Raw genomic sequence first — 19,097 nt, 5'->3', positions numbered from 1 at the left:
TAGCACCTTGCTCGCACCAGCTGAAATGTCCTCTCTACTCCCTGGTGACCATGAACATCGGGCATGTGCCCCAGGACTACCCCAGGAGGGGTAGCAGCAGCTGCTTCAAGAAGCCCCAATCTTGAGTCCAGAAGCTCCTGTCACAGCACCCCTGCCTCCTCGGTGATTTTATCTCACTGCCATAGGAGTTTCACCGTTTCCCTGCGCACGTTCTGCCTAGGTGGATTTCCATCCCCTCCTCCAGTACTTATGGAAAGCCATGAACACAGCATCAGCTTGCTGCTGCGAAACCAGAAAGTCACTGGAATACATAGGGAAGCTCGACAAGACCCCCGTAGCATTCATTGAAGCAGTGCAGTTGCCCCTTGCCCCAGCTGACAGTAGTGTTCACTTGCCAAACCCCAGGGCCCTCAGCCTGCACATACTACCCTGACAATCTATTAGCATTGGCATTCTGCCTCCCAGACCGGTATCACAACTCGAAATCGAATTGTGCCAGCTCCGACACCCATCTCTGCTCCACTGCTCCCAACTTTGCTGTTGCTAGGTGACTCAGGGGATTATTGTCCGTGAACACTGAATTTCCTCAGAAAAACACATCAGTAACATCACATGTACAAAGTTAAACAGTCCTTTGCTTAGCTATATACACTGTTACTCTATGCTATGCCCAGTTGTTACGTTACCCGTCCATTGGGAGGGAAAGAGGTGGCTTTGGTGCTGCTGTTAGCATGTGAAGTTAGCTGGCAGGCTTTGTGTGTGGCAGCCGTTTACGCTAAACTTTGTTGCAGAAATATAAGAGGCCTTGGCAGCGCTTTGGTAGATCAGGAGACTTCGGTCCTGCTGCGTGTTTCTGCTGCGAGCAGATTACACGGCGAAGCCAGGAGGAGAGAGTTCAGATGGGAGAGGGGGACAGCCACGGTCTGTCCGCCGCAGGGAAAGACTCCAGGAGAAAGAGACAGAACAAATCATCACTGACCTTTGACCTGGTGACATCACAGGGCAGACCTGGCCAATGCTGCGTTCAATGGCTCTCAGGATTGTGGGACAAAAGAGAATGAGTCTCCTAACAAAAGTTCAGTTAACAATCACCTAAATGAATGAATTCATCTGTGGAGTCCCAACACATTTAACATATCAACATATGATCAATTTAAAAAGCATGATGCATTATTATACATCATTATATACATTATACATACAAGTATATCCAACAGTAGTTTATAAAACGCTTAAAACTGCCTTTACCAGCAACTTTAAATTTAAAACTTTAAATTGTGTACTTTTGAAAGCAGGACTTTGCTTGTAACAGTGTAGTTTTCCATTATGGTATTACTCATTTTACTTTAGTTGAGGATGTGCTAGGCTGCTTCTTCCACCACTGTATGTCATACTCCACAATTTTTCCCTGGTACAGTGTATTAATCATGTTTAATCCTCTGCCCCCACTATGCATGTAGGTGCACAGCTATGCAGCGAGCTAAACACACTTCCAATAAAGGCTGCAGACACGAGTTGGCCTTTGAAATCTTTACTGGAAGCAATTGTAAAACTCAAAACAGCATAGGACACCAAATTCAATGGCAGTGATTAAGATAATAAAACAATGAGATTCCATAAACAAGAGTTTGACCATAGGTGTAGTAAAAATGAGTTAGTACAGTATCAAAGACACTGGATTCAAGTATAGACAAACTAGCTGTCACAGTAGTCAAATTGTGCTTCATGTCAGGAAGAAAAAAAGTATCATAAGAAGTACATCACAGTAATTTATTGAGTAAACAGACACATAGAGTCCACAAGAGTGAGGAGAAAAGAGTAAAATACACAACAGTTAGTACAGTTATAATTTAACACTTACTTAGAAAGTTATATTAGCAACACATTAGCCTCAAACAGCTATATGGCTAACTTGGTTAACAGTAAGCTAATCACAAATCGACAGTGACAAAGCAGCTGGAATAAACAGAGTACCTACAGATAATTATCCAACAAGGGCGTTTAGATAAAAATTATGTTTAGCAGATAAAAGATGTCTGTCAACATTTATTTGGACACAGATCTGACAAATGGCGGATGTAACAATGTAGTGGTTGCTATTAGCAACAGCATGCTCGACTGAAACCAACTGCTGGCGCAGTTTGTACATGTCCAACAACTGTTATTATTTTTCATTATTAATGTTGTTGTTGGTGCTGTTTGCCTCTTTATATCTGACTGAAAACCCAGTGTCACTACAACAACGACTAATTTCTCCAGGAAATCAAAGCGTGAACTCATTCTTATTTTTTTCCAACTTTCAGTTCGGCGTCTTCACCACCAGGTGGCGACAGAAGCCCGCAGGCTCAGCAGGCTGCTGTCCATGGTGCTGGAGGAAAAGCCAAACATTGTATTTACTGTTATATTATATTTGTTGAACAAATACACACAAAAATATTTTTAGCTATGGGGAACTGCTTGAATGTAGCCCTATATAACTTATTAGCGTTCCCCAGTGGTGGAAAGTAACTATAGGCCTACATATACTATATATAAGTACCTTTACTGAAGTACTGTAGCCTACTTCAGTATAAATTTGAGGTAGTTGTACTTTACATTTCCCATTTCTGCCACTTTATACTTCTACTCCACTACATTTCAGAGGGAAATATTGTACTTTTTACTCCTTTACTTATATTTATCTGACAAGAGTTTACATTAAAAATATTTTTTAAGTTTTTAAAATACAACACAGTGTTAAAGATTAAGCCAGTGATTTCCAACCTTTTTGGCATGTGACCACTTACAAAAAAAAACTAGCTGGGGCACCTTTCACATTTCAGGTGTCTATGAGTTGTTAGCAGTTCCAGCAAAAATAAAATTCCAATCTAAACTTCTCACATGGTTTCATTTACCCCGAGGTTGGGAACCACTGGACTAAACTACCTAATTGTATATAAAGAAGTTAAAGCTAGCACCACCTTGACGAGCTACAACAGCAAAATGCTGCTTGTACATTGATGCATCAGTATTAACAATCTAATAATGTCATATATGATAAAATATCAGGCACAAGGGACATTTTTCTGCAGAACAAGTACTTTTACTTTGATACTTTAAATACATTTAGCTAACAATACTTCTGTAACTGTCCGCTGGGCCTTTCACCTGTGTTCTGGGTTCAAGACCATGAAACAGTCTCCCTCTGGGGGTCAGATCAGCCCACTGTGTTGAGTGTTTTAAAACTTATCTAAAAACATAGTTATTCTTGAAGGCATTGTTGCTTTCTTGCTCTGTTTTGTTCTTATCCTGTAACAGTTTTTGCTTGTCTTTGATTCAATTATGTATTCAAATACTTTTTGTTGTATTTTTTGTAACTGTGAAGCACTTTGAAACCCTGTTATAAATAAAGTTTTACTTACTTACTTACAATTAGCAGTGAGGGCTAAAAGACAGTGAAAGATATTTTTACTCAAATTTACTCAAGAAAACCACCTTAGCACAATACTTGATTTTTACTAGACTTTCTACTTTTACTCCAGCCACTAAAGTTACATAGCAGATTTTAGGATTTTACAACCAAAACACACAATAATCTCATAGACATGATGCATTGCTCTATTTCAAACCACCAAACACACACAAATGTTCAGATTTATCACAGGTATCAGCTGTGTTCATTACAGCTTTATCACACTGCATGCTATTTCCAAGATGACTCAAGTGGTTATCTGAGTCCTGATTGTGTGAGAGAACCTTTGAAACTTATTTTAATTTAAATTGAGTTTTCTTTTTTGGCCCCATTTATAAAGAAAGAGTTAAAAAAAGACGATGAATGCCGTGGAGATACGAATGTGGAAGCAAAGGTCATCTTATGAACATAGAACTAATTAAATTTTTCTTCAAAAACTAAAATTAAGCAAAATAAATGCAAACTGAACAAAGACTTTTCTTTGACATACAGGCTGAGGATAATGAAGAGTGATGGCGAGGAGGTTTCCTTGACATCAAGGGAGAACAGAAGTGGATGCAGTTGCACTCAGAGCTCTGTAAAACATCATTTGGATCAATCTGGTCCATCTTACTTAGCTGGCAGTGGAATCAGTGTCAGCCTTTGTAGTGTGTTTCAGTTTGTGAGTTCAGATAAAAGTGTGGTTCAAGTCCAAGCAGCTATTTTACTTTGATGGCTGTTTTTCTCTGGATCTTCTCTCAAACACATTTTTTTGGGGGGGAGGGGTACGTTTGAGAACTATGCAGCCATTTTGCACTTTGAAAACACATTAGGCAAATTTGACCAAAGTTCTCAAATGTGGACAACAGAAGAGTCTGGAAAATTAAAATGGTTCAAGTCATGCTCAGAGAAGCATATTTTCATCTGTCTTATCTGCTGCCTTGATACAAGAAAACTCAATTTGCATATATATTAGAAAATGATTTCGGGCCCTATTCACCATCTGATGCACCAGCAAATAATGCAGCTCCAGTATGAGATGTGGGGACTCTGAACAGTGTGTAGGTGAAAGGTTTAGTGGCAACTAAAGATGCTTTGAACGTGAAAACATAAAAGTTTGAAACTTCCACACCTCACTTTCTTTTTAAATGAAAATGAAATGTAGTAAGATACATTTTTAACAAAATGTGTATTACCTACAGTTTGGAAGTGAAGTGGGAAAGTTGTTACACTACAAAGTCATGCTGTGCAGCCAACCATTAAAAAACCCTTACAGCGTTATTTATTTCAAATTCTTGTGGGAACCCCAGCGTTTCCAAGTATACCAAATATGTCAGGCTGAATTATGGGAAATGTGAATGAAATGATGCACAAGGCAACTAGACTATTTTCATTTGATGGGTCAGTGCAGCCATAAAAGATATAGTCTAGGGTGACCACTTTGTGTATTCTTGGACATTTCCAGTGTGCATACATTCTGAATCACATTAAATACGTTGAGTTTAAACCCAGTTTGCCTATCTACAAGGAATACGATTTTAATAACCTTAAAGCTATTTTAGGGGGAAATCAAAGGGGGGACTGTAGGCCTTTGTTCAGGAGGTTGAAAGAGATCAGCCTATACATTCCCTACAGACATTTTTATACCCTCATCTCGACAGCATGTAGCCTGTAGCGCGTGAAATGACGCACGCAGCAGCAGGAGGGCATATAGTTTATAAAGTCAGGCACCAGGACACATCAGACTCCCCTGTTGAAAACCTCTGTCCTCTCTCTGTAGGCTGCTATGTCTCTGGAGGATTCATTCGTTATAACCCCAGAGGACAACAGGGTTTTGGTTCTGAATGTTTCCAGAGTGTTTTGGGACTCCACAGGAGAGCAGCACCAGTACAACATCTGGCTCCCTGGTATCGGAATCGCTGCCGTCTACGGAGTCATCATTATCGTGGGTCTCGTGGGAAATGTCACTTTAATGAAGACGTGTCTGTCGGTCAAGTCCATGCGGACGGTGCCCAACTTGTTCCTGTCCAGTCTGGCTCTAGGGGACCTGCTGCTCCTGGTGACCTGCGCCCCGGTGGACGCCAGCCGCTACCTGGTGGACGAGTGGCTCTTCGGCCGCGTTGGATGCAAACTGATCCCGTTTATCCAGCTCACCTCGGTGGGAGTCTCCGTGTTCACGCTCACTGCTCTCTCCGCTGACCGGTACTAGCCTGGGCATGCTTTTCAAAGTGTCATTAACTTCTCTTCTTCTTGATTCCTTAAACAACAGGTTTCTTTATATTGAATAAAACTCACACAGCAGGACTACAGTGTGACACTTAATCTGTTGTTGCGACATGATGCTTGCGATGGCTGGGAAATCGTGTTTTTTATGCATGGCTGCAGCATTACATCAAATATATACATATTTTAGAAGTCTTGCATAATTTTTTTTTACACATTTCCCAGAATTCCCACCTCACCACCAATAGGCACCAAAAAGAAAGTCTCTAAAAGTATTTGGATTTTTCATGTTTATTTATTAAATTGTCTGTTCAGTTATATTTTCAGCTAATTTTTAAATTGAAATTACATGAAGAAATCAATGACTTGCTTATAAATACAACTGACTAAAACCTAAGTAAACTAAAGTTTCCCTAATTAGTACCAGACTATCTTAGTTCTTTCAAGGAAATTTCTGAAAATGATTAGGTTATTACAGGCCTGTAAAATAAGGCTTTGCTGTTTAATTCCTCAGCATGAGGTCTAATACTGTTTCAAAGCCCTCTCCATGCTGCCAGGAATAAAAGACTGTTGCCTAGACACTCACTTAATATTCACTCAATATCTGAAATGATTGAGTTTAAAAATAGTGGTCTCATCCTCCAAAAAATATCCAACATGTGTGAGTTTTTAATTTTATGTATTTTATTTTATATGTACCCCCCCCCAAAGAAAAAAAGAAAACAACAACAAACACAAATATTCCTTGAAAAATACTGAGAACATGACATTAGTGGTCATTCAAATAATTTAAAGTTCTGTGGGTTTGAACAATGCTTGTCCACACAACAGGAGTGGAGTTTATAAACCAGACCCATCAGTGGCTTAGATAGTTAAATAACTAGTTAAATAAATACTGTGAACTACTAGAATGATACTGTACAAATACAGTATGTCAAATAAGTTCTTGTTGGAATATTAATTGCAATAGAAAAGTGTAATGTTATGTGATTTTGAGTTGCCGAGAGTTAAATTGATCTAATTCAGTGTTTCCCAACCTGAAGGGTCACAAGATGATTGACAGAATAGGAAAGCAGAAAATACACACAGGAGTCACAAGCCAAAAAGGTTGGGAACCAGTGACATAACATATGAAGAGATGATTTGATTAAAGAGCAGAACTCCAATCATTATACAGGTTCTGGTGCTGATCTGTTATGAAACAACCTGAAACCGAATAAATATTAGGTCTCTGATCGATAGAGAAGGGTCCAAATTGAGCTTTTTGTCGAGAAAAGTCGTCTGAAAATGTGTTGTGAGCTGCCATCAGCGCTTAGTATTTTCAGCAAAATTGAGAGCAAAAGAACATTTAATACCAGTCTCTTTGATCTGTAACTCATCCTATCCAAGAGCTAATATTATCTGCTGTGGCTGTTTAGTCTCATTCCTGTCTCCTGTGGCCTAATTGAATTTTCTCTGCTGTATAATACAGTGAGATAAGCTATCAAAGCTTTCTTTGATTAAAAGAAGAGATTTTGTCTCCTTCTGTAGGAAGTGGTGGACTGCTACATGTGATGAGACAAAATAACACATCTTTCTGCAGTTGTTTTTAATAACATGCATACTGATAAAGCTATAATGAGGTAATCAGAGTTCATTTTGATATAAACAGTCTTATCATTCCAAGTTTCTCGTATAATTATTTAGTGCAGAGTATCAATAAAATACTTAATGGGGAACTATATGCAAGTACAAAGGAAGAATACAAGATGTTAGGAAATAAGGGTTAACAATTTTGTTTAAGAGGGACTTTTTTAAATTACAGTGCCTATATAATAATTACAGGGTACAATAATAATATTACTAGGCAACAAGGCAGCAACAATGCAGTAACAGTCTTGATATTTAAATGAAATTATTCATATTATCATTTATTTTAGAATTATTATTATTTTTAATTACTTTGGGAAAATGTAAAATGTTTTAAAAATTGAGTACTTTATTAATTATCAATTTATTATAAATATAGTTTTAATGTTTTTATTTAAGTTTTCTTACATTATTGTTGTGGGGAACAAAACATTAGGCTTCATCTGGGAAGAAGGGTGTGGCTTTTATATCTATAACTATAAAAGAGTTTATAATTTTATAGGTAGTTTATGTTTTTAAATAATGTTCCATTGTTCACCCCTTTTCAGTGTCAGGTAACTTGTAAGGTGTGAATACACTTGAAGTGGTGGGTGACTTATAAGCACCTCAGAGCTGAGATGCCATCTGAAGTGTATTAACTGAAAGAAATTGAAATGTCAGTATAAGATGTGAAAGGATGTGAAGTTTGAGCTGAGGAGGAGAGGAGGTCCAATGAGATTTTTTATTTTAGTTGTCAGCACTCCAGAAGCCTGGCGTAAGCTTTTGTAACCTTTTGGGGCTTTTATTTGGAAAATAAAGCCTACTCCATCGCCCCCTGTGAGCTCCTGTTACCGCCTAGGGCTTTTATTTTGAAAATCCACCCCCCCGTGAGCTCCTTTTACATGGTTGCTCTTTATTTTTAAGGTAAACCCAAAGGCTGGAGAAAGTGTGTGTGTGTGTTTGTATGTTTGTTTCTATGTGTGTGTGTGTGTGTGTGTGAGACAGAGGTAGTTTTGAATTGTGAATTAACGCTGAAACAGCTGAAGGTACAATCAAGTAGACATATTTTAGAAGTCTTGGAAGTCTTGCATCATTTTATACACATTTCCCAGAATTCCCACCTAACCACCAATAGGCACCAAAATAAAAGTCTCTAAAAGTTTTTAAGTATTTGGATTTTTCATGTTTATTTATTAAATTGGCTGTTCAGTTATATTTTCAGCTAATTTTTAAATTGAAATTACATGAAGAAATCAATGACTTGCTTATAAATACAACTGACTAAAACCTAAGTAAACTAAAGTTTCCCTAATTAGTACCAGACTATCTTAGTTCTTTCAAGGAAATTTCTGAAAATGATTAGGTTATTACAGGCCTGTAAAATAAGGCTTTGCTGTTTAATTCCTCAGCATGAGGTCTAATACTGTTTCAAAGCCCTCTCCATGCTGCCTTCTCAGTAAAAAAATACTGAGAAATCACAGTTTTAAAAGTTTGTGTTTTAGCTCAAGAGCGTCAGAGCAAAAATATCATTAGTCAGAGTCAATGACAGTTGAAGGGCTCTCTTGTTGCTTTGAGGCAGAAAATTCAAAAACTGTAAGTCCCATTGCTTAAACACTGACATTGTGTTAAAGAGGACAAATCTGCCTACATTGTGGTATATGAATTGCGTATGAGAAGTGAAAGTTTTGTGGACGTTATAAGAGCTGAGGTCAGAACATTTTGGAAAAGCAGAACAAAGGATCGGCGGGTGACATCACAGGTCAAGTGACACTGAGCAGTGCAATACACACCCATTATAACCTCAGAAAAGGACTGAAAAAAGCATAAAACCTAAACTGTGATAATTCAAAAACTGTAAAAGATATCAAAAAGCTGAATACAAGTTTAATAGTTCAAAGTCTTGTGACCTGTTTAAAGTTTAAATGAAATCTGTAGCTGAAAGTATGTGGAAGGAGTAGTCGATTAGGGGAACAATAGTGTGAATGCTGCTGCTGAATCACCATTAATTTCCAATTTCTGTTCAGGTACAAAGCTATAGTCAAACCGCTGGACATCCACAGGTCCAGCGCCAGACTCAGTGTCTGTTTACGAGTGGGGACGATCTGGCTGTTCTCCATGACTCTGGCGATTCCTGAAGCCGTCTTCTCCGACCTGCACACCTTCACCACCAGCCACACCAATGAAACATTTGTGACCTGTGCGCCCTACCCCCACGCCGGGGAGCTGCACCCGAAAATCCACTCCACCGCCTCCTTCCTCATCTTCTACATCATCCCACTCTTCATCATATCTGTCTACTACTGCTTCATCGCTCGCAGTCTGGTCAGGAGCTCTGTGGACATCCCTGCTGAAGGACACCTGCACCTCCAGAGACAGGTCTGAGTGTGGGGTCCTCTGTTTATTTGTCTTATTTACAAAATGAGCTTTATATTAATCCTTTTTTCAATTTAAGGAAACATAGAAAAGGTTTGAGTCATAGCGTGTTCTCAGACCATTTTCACAATTGAGAATGACTTCCGGATGGGAGCCGAAACGTCTTGATTCTGAAAACAGTGTCCAGATGACTACGACTGAAACCTTTTCTACGATGGAACACTCCTGGACGAATGAGGGACTACACCAATTTAAGGAAACATTTAACAAAACCATTAAGTTCTCCAAATACATCAGTAGAATAGTTCGACATTTTGGGAAATACACTCATTTGCTTTCTTGTCGAGAGTTAGATGAGAAGATCGATGTTGGTACTGTAAATATGAAGCTACAGTCAGCAGCCGGTTAGCTTAGCATAGCATAAATACTGGAAACAGGGGGAAACAGCTAGCCTTGATAACAAAGATAACAAAATCCACTCACTAGCACCTCTAAAGCTCACTAATTAACACTTTATCTCGTTTCTTTAATCTGGACAAAAAACAAAGCATAGAACTACAATTCACTATTTTCTTGCCAGTTATGGGCTGGACTATAAATTGGCTGGGATCAGTAACTTGCTGGAGTCTCTGTTGGTTGCCTAGCAACTGCTCCCGGTCAAGAAATAATCTGGCACATAACCCCGTAAAACAGCTAATTGTCTTTTTTACACTTCGGTTTTGTACTGGCCAAATTAAAATTTTGATGATGGCGCTAGAAAAAAAGAGGATCACCATTTATTTGCAGGGGAGATGTCTGTACCAGATTTATAGCAATCCATCCAATAGCTGTCAATCAATTTCACTCAAAACCAAAGTGATGGGCTAGTCGAACAACACTCCCTGGAGCCATGCTGCTAGTGTGGCTAAAAACAAAAAAATGATAACAAGGACAAAGATATCAATTATAACATTCATACACGTTATACCGTACATACCATACAGATATATCACATTATTGTTTGTTTGTAGAAACTGATTTCTTCTCTCTCCACTCTCCTGTCAGATCAAGTCCAGAAAGCGTCTGGCCAAAACTGTGCTGGTGTTTGTTGGCTTGTTTGCTGTCTGCTGGCTGCCCAGTCATGTGATCTACCTGTACCGCTCCTACCACTACGACCAGGTGGACACCTCGCTGGGCCACTTCATTGCCAGCGTTTGTGCTCGCATTTTGGCCTTCACCAACTCCTGTGTGAACCCGTTTGCTCTCTACCTGATGAGCAAAAGCTTCAGCAAACACTTCAACAAGCAGCTCCTGTGCTGCACTTCTCCCAGACGGTTGTACAGTCAGAACAGTGGCAGTACAAACATAACCACCGTCTGAAAGCATTTGTGTTTTCATAAACTTCATAACACCTGGACTGGAGTCATGTTGGTCGTCTTTGCTCACACTGATGTCAGCGGACTTCAGTGTGCTGAACGGACACTGTTACAGTCATTCATCCCTGTTGTCAAGCCATCGCACTCCTGAATTATTTCAAATTCATTTTAATTATCACCTCTCATTTACCGTTTTTACAAAACACCTTGAAATAATGTTCAGTTTTTAAAAAGTATCTTAATGTCTTAGCTATAGCTGTCAACTATCCAGTCGGAGCCATCAAAAAATGAGGTGATGCAGGAAGCCTCAAAGGTTCTGTCAGAAACATTTAATCTCTGCTTTAAAACAAAATAACAACTGTTGGTTGAAAGACAAATGCAATCACTGCAGATGTAAAGTCAAAGTACAGTACAAAACATCTTAATCGTTATATTTGATGAACATATTCCCTGACAAACAAATGTAAGAGAAGAAAAATGGTAGTTGGTAAGTTTTCTCTGTATTATAAGTCTGTTTTGGTGTTAAACCCAAAGCCGTATAGATGTAAAATGAAACTGAGTATAATCAAGTATCACTTATGGTTTTAAATGGCAAATTTTTTTTATCAACTGTCATTTGCAGTGGAAACCGTGCATAAAAATCAGCTTTATTGTGCATGTTTCTATCTGCACTTATCTGCTGGAGTTAGAGCAGAAGGTCCCTCTGACATTTGAGGGATTAATAGTTGTAAAAAATTCAAACTGAACAACTTCTGCTTTTCTTTATACTAGAAAAGTTCTATTGGCCACATATAAATGTTTGCCAAATGTTAAGTTAGTAGAATTGTCAAATGTCACATATTGTGTACATAGAGATGCTTCTGTTGCATTCTGTTAGTTGATGGTGTGTTGGTTGTCTTTAGTTCTGTATAAACTATGTATGTATTTTGTTTAATGTTGATGTGTAATATACGGGGCTGCAAATAATAATTATTTGCATTATTCATTCATCTATTGGTTGTTTTTATGAATAATCAATGTTTAGTCTGCCTTGTTTTGTTGTACCAATAGACCAAAACCTAATATTCCATTCACAGTGATATAAGACACATAAAAGCAGAATATTCTGACATTTTTTAAAAGCAAGACACTGAATATGTAGCATTTTTAGCCTTCTAGTGGCGCGGCTCTGTGGACGGTAATGTCGGTCTGTCCACCATTTTGGTCCAGACTAAAATATCTCAACAAGTACTGGATGGATTGCCATGACATTTACCAAAATTCATGGATTCAGGATGAATTGTAATAACTTTGGTGATCCTCTAACTTTTCATATAGCGCCATCATCAGGTCAAAATTTCAATATGTCCTTTGGTATATACTTTGGTTTATGACCAAATACCTGCAAAACTAATACATTCCCATCAGCCACAACTGTTCTGTGTGTTTAGTGCTAATTAGCAAATGTTAGCATGCTAACATGCTAAATTAAGATGGTAAACATGATAAACATTATACCTGCTAAACATCAGCATGTTAGCATTGTCCCACGTCACCTGGTTTCTCTGAGAACCCGGTTACTTAAGTTCATGTAAACTTAATGTGAACATGCTAGCATGCTGACATTAGCATTTAGCTCAAAGCACCACTGTGCATACATACAGCCTCACAGAGCAGCTAGCATGTCTGTAAACTCTTATTCTTATGTCTTGATAAATGACTTGAAAGATTATTAAAATCATTGATGATTCATTTTCTGTCAGTTGGCTAATCGTTTAAACTCTAGTAAGATATTGGTGGCAGTTTAACAGTGTAGTCACAAGGTATGACTATTAATCATGTGTTAATTTGTTGTTGTTGTTTTATTGTCTTCACCATGAATATGTGCTGACAATATTTGGACGTTTATATACAATTAAACTTTATTTGAGATGTATGACCACCTCTGGTCGGCATTTTTATGAGAAGGTTTTGTGATGGTGAACTCTTAGCTGTTAAAAGTCAATAAATAAAAATAGAAAACTTTTTGCTGAATTGATTTGTATCACAAATATGTCAGATATGATATACATATCTGACATTTTACCATGGAGCAACACAAGTGAAAGCGAAGGTATAAATTAAATCATATTCTTGGAATTATTCATTTTATCGCATTGGACCTTCTCTTTGTATGTAACCTGGACCTTCAGTGTAAATCCACTGAAGACTTTGGCTTCACAGAAAATGTGCCCTCGGTGACCTTCAAAGGTTGTTTTGTACAAGATGGAGACATCAGTGAAAGATTGTGGATTTTATTTCTTTTATACATATTTTGTAATTCCATCAAATTTAAAACACATCCCACAACTCTTCTCCACTACATCGCGCTTTATTCACCAAATGTTTTCAGATATCTTGCCTTCAGCAGGATGATGACTAAGGTTGTTTCTGGTTTCCTTATTCACAGCCAATCAATTACTCCTGTGGCTTATACTACAATAAAGGCTGGGGCCTTTGTAAAATTTAACTGGTTTGGGTCTGCAGATTTAATAGATTTTATTGCAGGAATTGCAGAGGACAGACATACTTTATATGTGACAAACTAAAACAGTAAAATAACTTTATTTCTGAAAAAACACGCAAAAAAAACAACCGTAACTGCTGAATGAAAACACTATGGAAACAAGACAACGTACATTGGGACCATTAATATGCTCCCAGGGTCCTTTGTTCCCCAGCTCAATATCCTCTTAATATGACACATTAAGGATGTTCTCAGTTTTTCCCCAAGGTCAAATGTTCAACGTTTGTTTCCCTGGGCCAATATGTTGAAATCACCCATCTACAGCTTATAACCTACTGATGTACTCCTTGAAACCTACACCCTCAAATTTGCAGGCAGGACAGTTTTCTTGACTTTAAATATTGATATCTCCACAGTGGCTGAATGGATTTTTACCATTCAAACTGCATTTCTTCATTCCTTCATTCTTTTGTAATTCCAATCGCTTACAATGTTATTTATTAGTTTATTTCAAGAGACAACCATGCTGGGCACATAGGACCCCTGGAAAATAGGGATGAGCCCCTTACATTATGTAGTCATTAAACGAGCGCTCCACTGATTTAGCATTGCACTCCTATAACATTTTCATAACAGCGATGCAGCAGAGCCAGAAATATTGTTTTTATTCCACACCTTCTTCTTTGTCAAATCCTGGTACCTACATTACCCACAATACAACTCGACTCAAGTGACATCACTTGAGGCAGTTTATCAGACAGCACAGCTCCCTCTGTATACAATTTATACAACCTTTTTTCACATATGTAGTAGTACTCCCCAAGACCTGTAACAGGCTGTATTGTGCAAAATCGATGGAGTTTCCCTTTAAAAACATCTTGGAATAATGTAAAATCCATAGACACGAAATGGAAAGCACTTCAATAAAAATACAAAAATACAAAACCTGATACATTATAGTCACTGCAATATGGAAGTTATTATAATATTAAAAGCAACCGTATGATAAAATACAGATGACTGACAAAGCTTAGTTCCGTTCTGTGAATGTGGATTCTTTCACTTGCCTTGTTAGTCAGTGACGAGGCACAAATGTGAAGGACAAATCAGTATATGTGGCCACACAAGCAGGGCAGACACGTCTCATTGGTAGAGGAGGAAGTCCTTGATACTGTGAGGAAGAAAGAGGCTGGAAGCTCCGTGGAGACGACTCCTTCCCAGACTTCGGCGAATACATAACCGACAGAGCTGAGACAGAGAGCAGGGACCTGGGCAGGCCGGAGAGATAGAGGGTAGAGTTGTTATACCTTCTAGAAGATCAACACATTGGGTTTTGGGTGTTTGTGTAACACGTGTGGATGTGAGTGTCCACAACATACCCCTTTTCTGCAGTACAATTCTAACTGCGCTGTTTGGCGACGACAGATCCAGAGGAGTCTTTCCCTCTGCGTTCCTACAACACCCATCAGCCCCAAAGTCCAGCAGAAGATCCACTATGTTGGCTCCTCCACCTCGAACTGCAGCATGTAAAGGACTGTCCTGCCCACATCCTATTCGAACATCTGCTCCTACATGTGCACACAAACAGAAATGGTTAAACACCTGACTCAAGTAAATGCATCAGAACAGCTAAATTATGTGATTTAGACTATAAACGCCAAAAGCGTCCATGTGTTCTCACAGACTGTTTGTTCCAGCACTCTGTGGTTAGAATTATTAGGAAATTATACAGTGTGAAAATTGGTGACTAATCAAAATGTGAACAGATGGGAACTTAGAGCAGAACTATGAAAAATATTTAATTATTTGCAGCTGTGTCTGACAGTTCTGTAAATTAGACCGACAAGTCTAGACATGCCATAAAAATTATGTGCTGCTCTGAACTGCCGAAAGACTGTTTTCCCGTTTCCATGCAAAATGAAAGTAATGGGAAGACAAATGGCAGTGTTTACAGCTAAAAAAACTATCTGGGAGCAACAGAAAAAAAAGCTGTTTTTAACTATTTTATGACTGCAGCTAATGATTATTTTCACAATTAATCGAGTAATTGTTTTGTCTATAAAATGTCAGAAGATAGTGAAAATATCTGAATTTCCCACAGCCCAGGGTGATGTCTTCAAATGTCTTGTTTTGTCCGACCAACAGTCCAAAACCCGAAGATATTTAATTACATTACTATCATGTATGACAAATAAAGGCATCAAATTCTCACGTTTGAGAAGTTAACAAGATTCATGAATTAATAGGGTGTGTAATTAAAAAAAAACACAAAATTGTTAGTCTTCCTACTTTGGATTATGCTACTTGTGTTGGATCATTATGTTGTCTACTTTTCTTTGTACCCACTCCAGAGTTAGAGTATGCAAATTACCCATCTGGAATATGCAATGCAACAAGAATTAGAAGTAGTTGAAAACATATGCAGTAGCTCAGGGAAATGATAATGTATTTCCTTTAGTGAGAAGGGGTTCTTGTTGCATTTTGCATGTTTTAGGCAAGGCAATGAGAAACTCACCTGTTTACTGCTTTTAATATTTGACTTAATGTCCTGTGCTACCTTGTGCCTTTTGTGTGTTTTTAGATCTCTAGGATATTTAATTTAACTGTAAAACACCTAAAACGGGGCTTTGATGTTCAAGTTCTCTCACCCCCTGGTAGAGGGATAAACTCTGTGACTTATGATTGTTCCTGACTTTTTGTGACACTGCAGAGTTTGCAGATTTCACTACCTGAGTGTAGCAGCACCCCTACACAGGCTGCAGCCCGGGCCATGCAGGCAGAATACAGCGGCGTCCCCACCACTGGCAGCTCCATGTCGATATGAGCGCCATACGACAGCAGCAGCTCCAGACACTCTCTGTGACCTGATGGAGAAACAGCACAGCATGAGAATTTGAGCACTGACAGATCATGTGTTTACACTCATACATGTTTGCACATACACACCTTTCTTAGCGGCCTCGTGGATGGGTGATGCCAGCTCGTAGGGGGTGTGGATGGAGGCACTGTGCTGCAAGACGAGCCTGACACAAGCAGCACTCCCGCTGCTGCAGGAGTTGAAGAGAGGTGTGGCGCCATCTGTTGATACTGCCTCCACCTATGGGGGGATATGAAAGGAAAGATAATGATGCTACGGCCAATAGAGCATTTACATTATTCATTTATTTATCAGGGACAACACACCAACATTATACATTAAATATGGCATGTAGAAGGATCCACTATATAGACATTGATGGATAGAGTAGGATGAAAATAAATAATAAGTCATGTTGGCATTGTTGTTTCTCCAATTTTCAACTTTCTAACAAAAAAGAATACTGACAATGACATGATCGATGCAACATAACCAGATCATCTTTTTATGCCACACATTCTTCTTCTTGTCAAAATCTGGTGCCTACATTACCCACAATGCAACTGGACCACCAACAGTTCAGTTAGGGGGTGTTGGTGTGATATGCTAGAGCAGCTAATGTAGCCTTGAGCCGCTAGCCTCAAGCAGAGATGAGGAGCGGGCTACAGAGGTCTGGTGAGCTCACTTCCTTCTAACTCCAAAACTGTTGATTGTTTTCATTTTCAAACTTTGTAGTTTTCAGACCCAACTAACGCTGTGTTTATAAAATTATCCCAATTTAAAAGTTCAATTGTTAATAAAATGTCACAATGATGGTGATTTGGCTTTCTGTCCAAAACCTTCACAGCTTGCTTGTATACTACCTCAATAGGCTTCAGAACAGTCCAATTGTTTCTGATGAACCTAAAGGTAAATTTTACTGTATCCACAACTTTCTTTGCTTGTTTTTTAAAAGTAAAGCTGTGAATTTCTTTAACTATTATTCCCAAATATTTGAGCTCATGTACAACCAGAAGATTCCCTGGATAAATACCTCAGGTTTGATACCTAAACCTGTCCTTTTTGTAATAAACACTTCTGGTATGACAACATAAAACTTAAGTGATTTCTTATTCAAGATTTGTTGAGTCATTTCTACAGATTTAGATCATAAACACGCTAAAAACAAGCCCATCTTTAAACTGAAAATAGACAATGTGTTCTTACATTTGCGCCATTGTCCAGCAGGAACTTGGCACAAGCATAATGGCCACCAAGGCAAGCTTCATGGAGAGGAGAGACTCTGTCCATGCTGAGTGTGTCTACATGAAAGCCCTGCAGGGGAGATCAGAGAGGATAATAATGTCAGACACAACCATGCATGTGCTGTGCATTTGATGTGTATATATATGAAGAAAGACCCATATTAAGTTCACCTGAGCGATGAGGCTTCTCAGGTGTAGCAGTCTGCCTTGGTAGGCGGCTTCATGGAGAGGAGTTCTGTCCGACCAGGAATCTGAGACAGACAATAAGATCGGAAAGGTCTCCACATTCAGAAAACACAGAGATACGCTCATGGCCACTGTAATGCTAAGATGACCTCATTTGAATACATGTTTATCTGGTTCTTCAGGGTCATTCCAACTCTGAACACCAAACTCACTGAATAATCACACCCAGGGTTTGGCTGGCTCCTGCAGAGCCCAGTAAACAATCTTTATGCAAAGTTTTCAGGTCTCAGCCAATCTGTAATCAAAAGGACACTTTTGATTTGATGCTTAATGCAAAGCGGTCCAAAGCTATACCACACTTAACAGAAAGTGTGTACATTTGCTCAAGTAATAACAAATGTAATCCAGTTGTATGACTTTAATTTCTCTCATAACAACAAAAAATTAGCTGAATGGGACAAAAAGACAAAGAAAAAAGCTTACCAGCCATCAGTGAGTTGCACGCCAACCCCCCATAGATGTACAGGGGCCTCTGCCAAGGTTGTGAGTACAGGGAAACCTCTGTTTGAACAGCAGCCATGATGAAAATGAAACAACAGCAGACTCCTTCACGACTGTCCAGGACTCAAGCTTGTCCAGTCGGATACACAAACCTGAAGTCGGCCTTCCTCCCCCTCTTATCTGGGTCCTTGGCCACCTCCCCCACATTGCCACCTCCCGCCCACCCTCGTCCCAGTCTGTGGGTATAGACTACAGTATGTGCATAACAATGGTTGTTAGGATGGGCCTGTGTTGATGATACACCTTGAATAAAGCACTTGTGCATACAAACAGCTACAACACAGGCTTGAACAAGTTTCACACTGATATTTGGGTGAAACGAGCAGTTTGCTGTATTTCATCTTACAAAATCTGTTAAGTGTGGAGGTGCACTATCTTCTGGTCTGACAACATATTTTCAGCTAAAGGCACAGAAGATATTGCTATCCAAAGTTATGTGATTGAAATATTGTCACAACAGGATCTAAATGTAATTATTACTTACAATAAAACAGATTAAAACACATCTACTTCCTTCAAAATGTATTTTGAAGAGTTTTCCACAGCAAAGCAAAAACACAGCTCATTATATCTCTAGAAATAAGCTCTACATGTAGACACACATCTACTGATCTGTTTAGACATTCCACATTTAATACAGCAAAGTTTTATGTTTTCAGTTTTAGCTCTCTCTACAAGAACTCATATAACAAGTTTTTTTTGCAGGCACGATATAATGTTTAAACTTCCAATCACGACGCTATGCAAATCTGCATTGTTAGCCTTGAAAAAGCCA

The 19,097-nt window shown here is 38.8% G+C and overlaps 2 protein-coding genes across 2 annotated transcripts; one reads left to right on the top strand and one right to left on the bottom strand.

Moving 5' to 3' along the window:
• The first annotated feature begins 4,964 nt into the window (after positions 1 to 4,964).
• Positions 4,965 to 12,277, top strand: LOC122886069 (gastrin-releasing peptide receptor-like). The gene is made up of 3 exons (XM_044217939.1): positions 4,965 to 5,632; positions 9,286 to 9,637; positions 10,679 to 12,277. The coding sequence occupies exons 1-3, from the start codon at positions 5,217 to 5,219 to the stop codon at positions 10,991 to 10,993; spliced, it is 1,083 nt and encodes a 360-aa protein (XP_044073874.1). The 5' UTR covers positions 4,965 to 5,216; the 3' UTR covers positions 10,994 to 12,277.
• A 969-nt stretch (positions 12,278 to 13,246) lies between these two features.
• On the bottom strand, positions 13,247 to 18,418 carry asb11 (ankyrin repeat and SOCS box containing 11). Its single transcript, XM_044217253.1, has 7 exons — positions 18,245 to 18,418; positions 17,747 to 17,826; positions 17,538 to 17,645; positions 16,421 to 16,571; positions 16,204 to 16,338; positions 14,854 to 15,042; positions 13,247 to 14,742 (listed from the first exon to the last, which is right to left on the bottom strand). Exons 1-7 carry the CDS (start codon positions 18,339 to 18,341, stop codon positions 14,618 to 14,620), a joined length of 885 nt encoding a protein of 294 aa, XP_044073188.1. The 5' UTR covers positions 18,342 to 18,418; the 3' UTR covers positions 13,247 to 14,617.
• Between the last annotated feature and the right edge of the window lie 679 nt (positions 18,419 to 19,097).

Source organism: Siniperca chuatsi, linkage group LG12 (genome assembly GCF_020085105.1).
Source record: "Siniperca chuatsi isolate FFG_IHB_CAS linkage group LG12, ASM2008510v1, whole genome shotgun sequence".
NCBI lineage: Eukaryota > Metazoa > Chordata > Actinopteri > Centrarchiformes > Sinipercidae > Siniperca > Siniperca chuatsi.
This window is presented reverse-complemented; position numbering and strand designations above follow the sequence as displayed.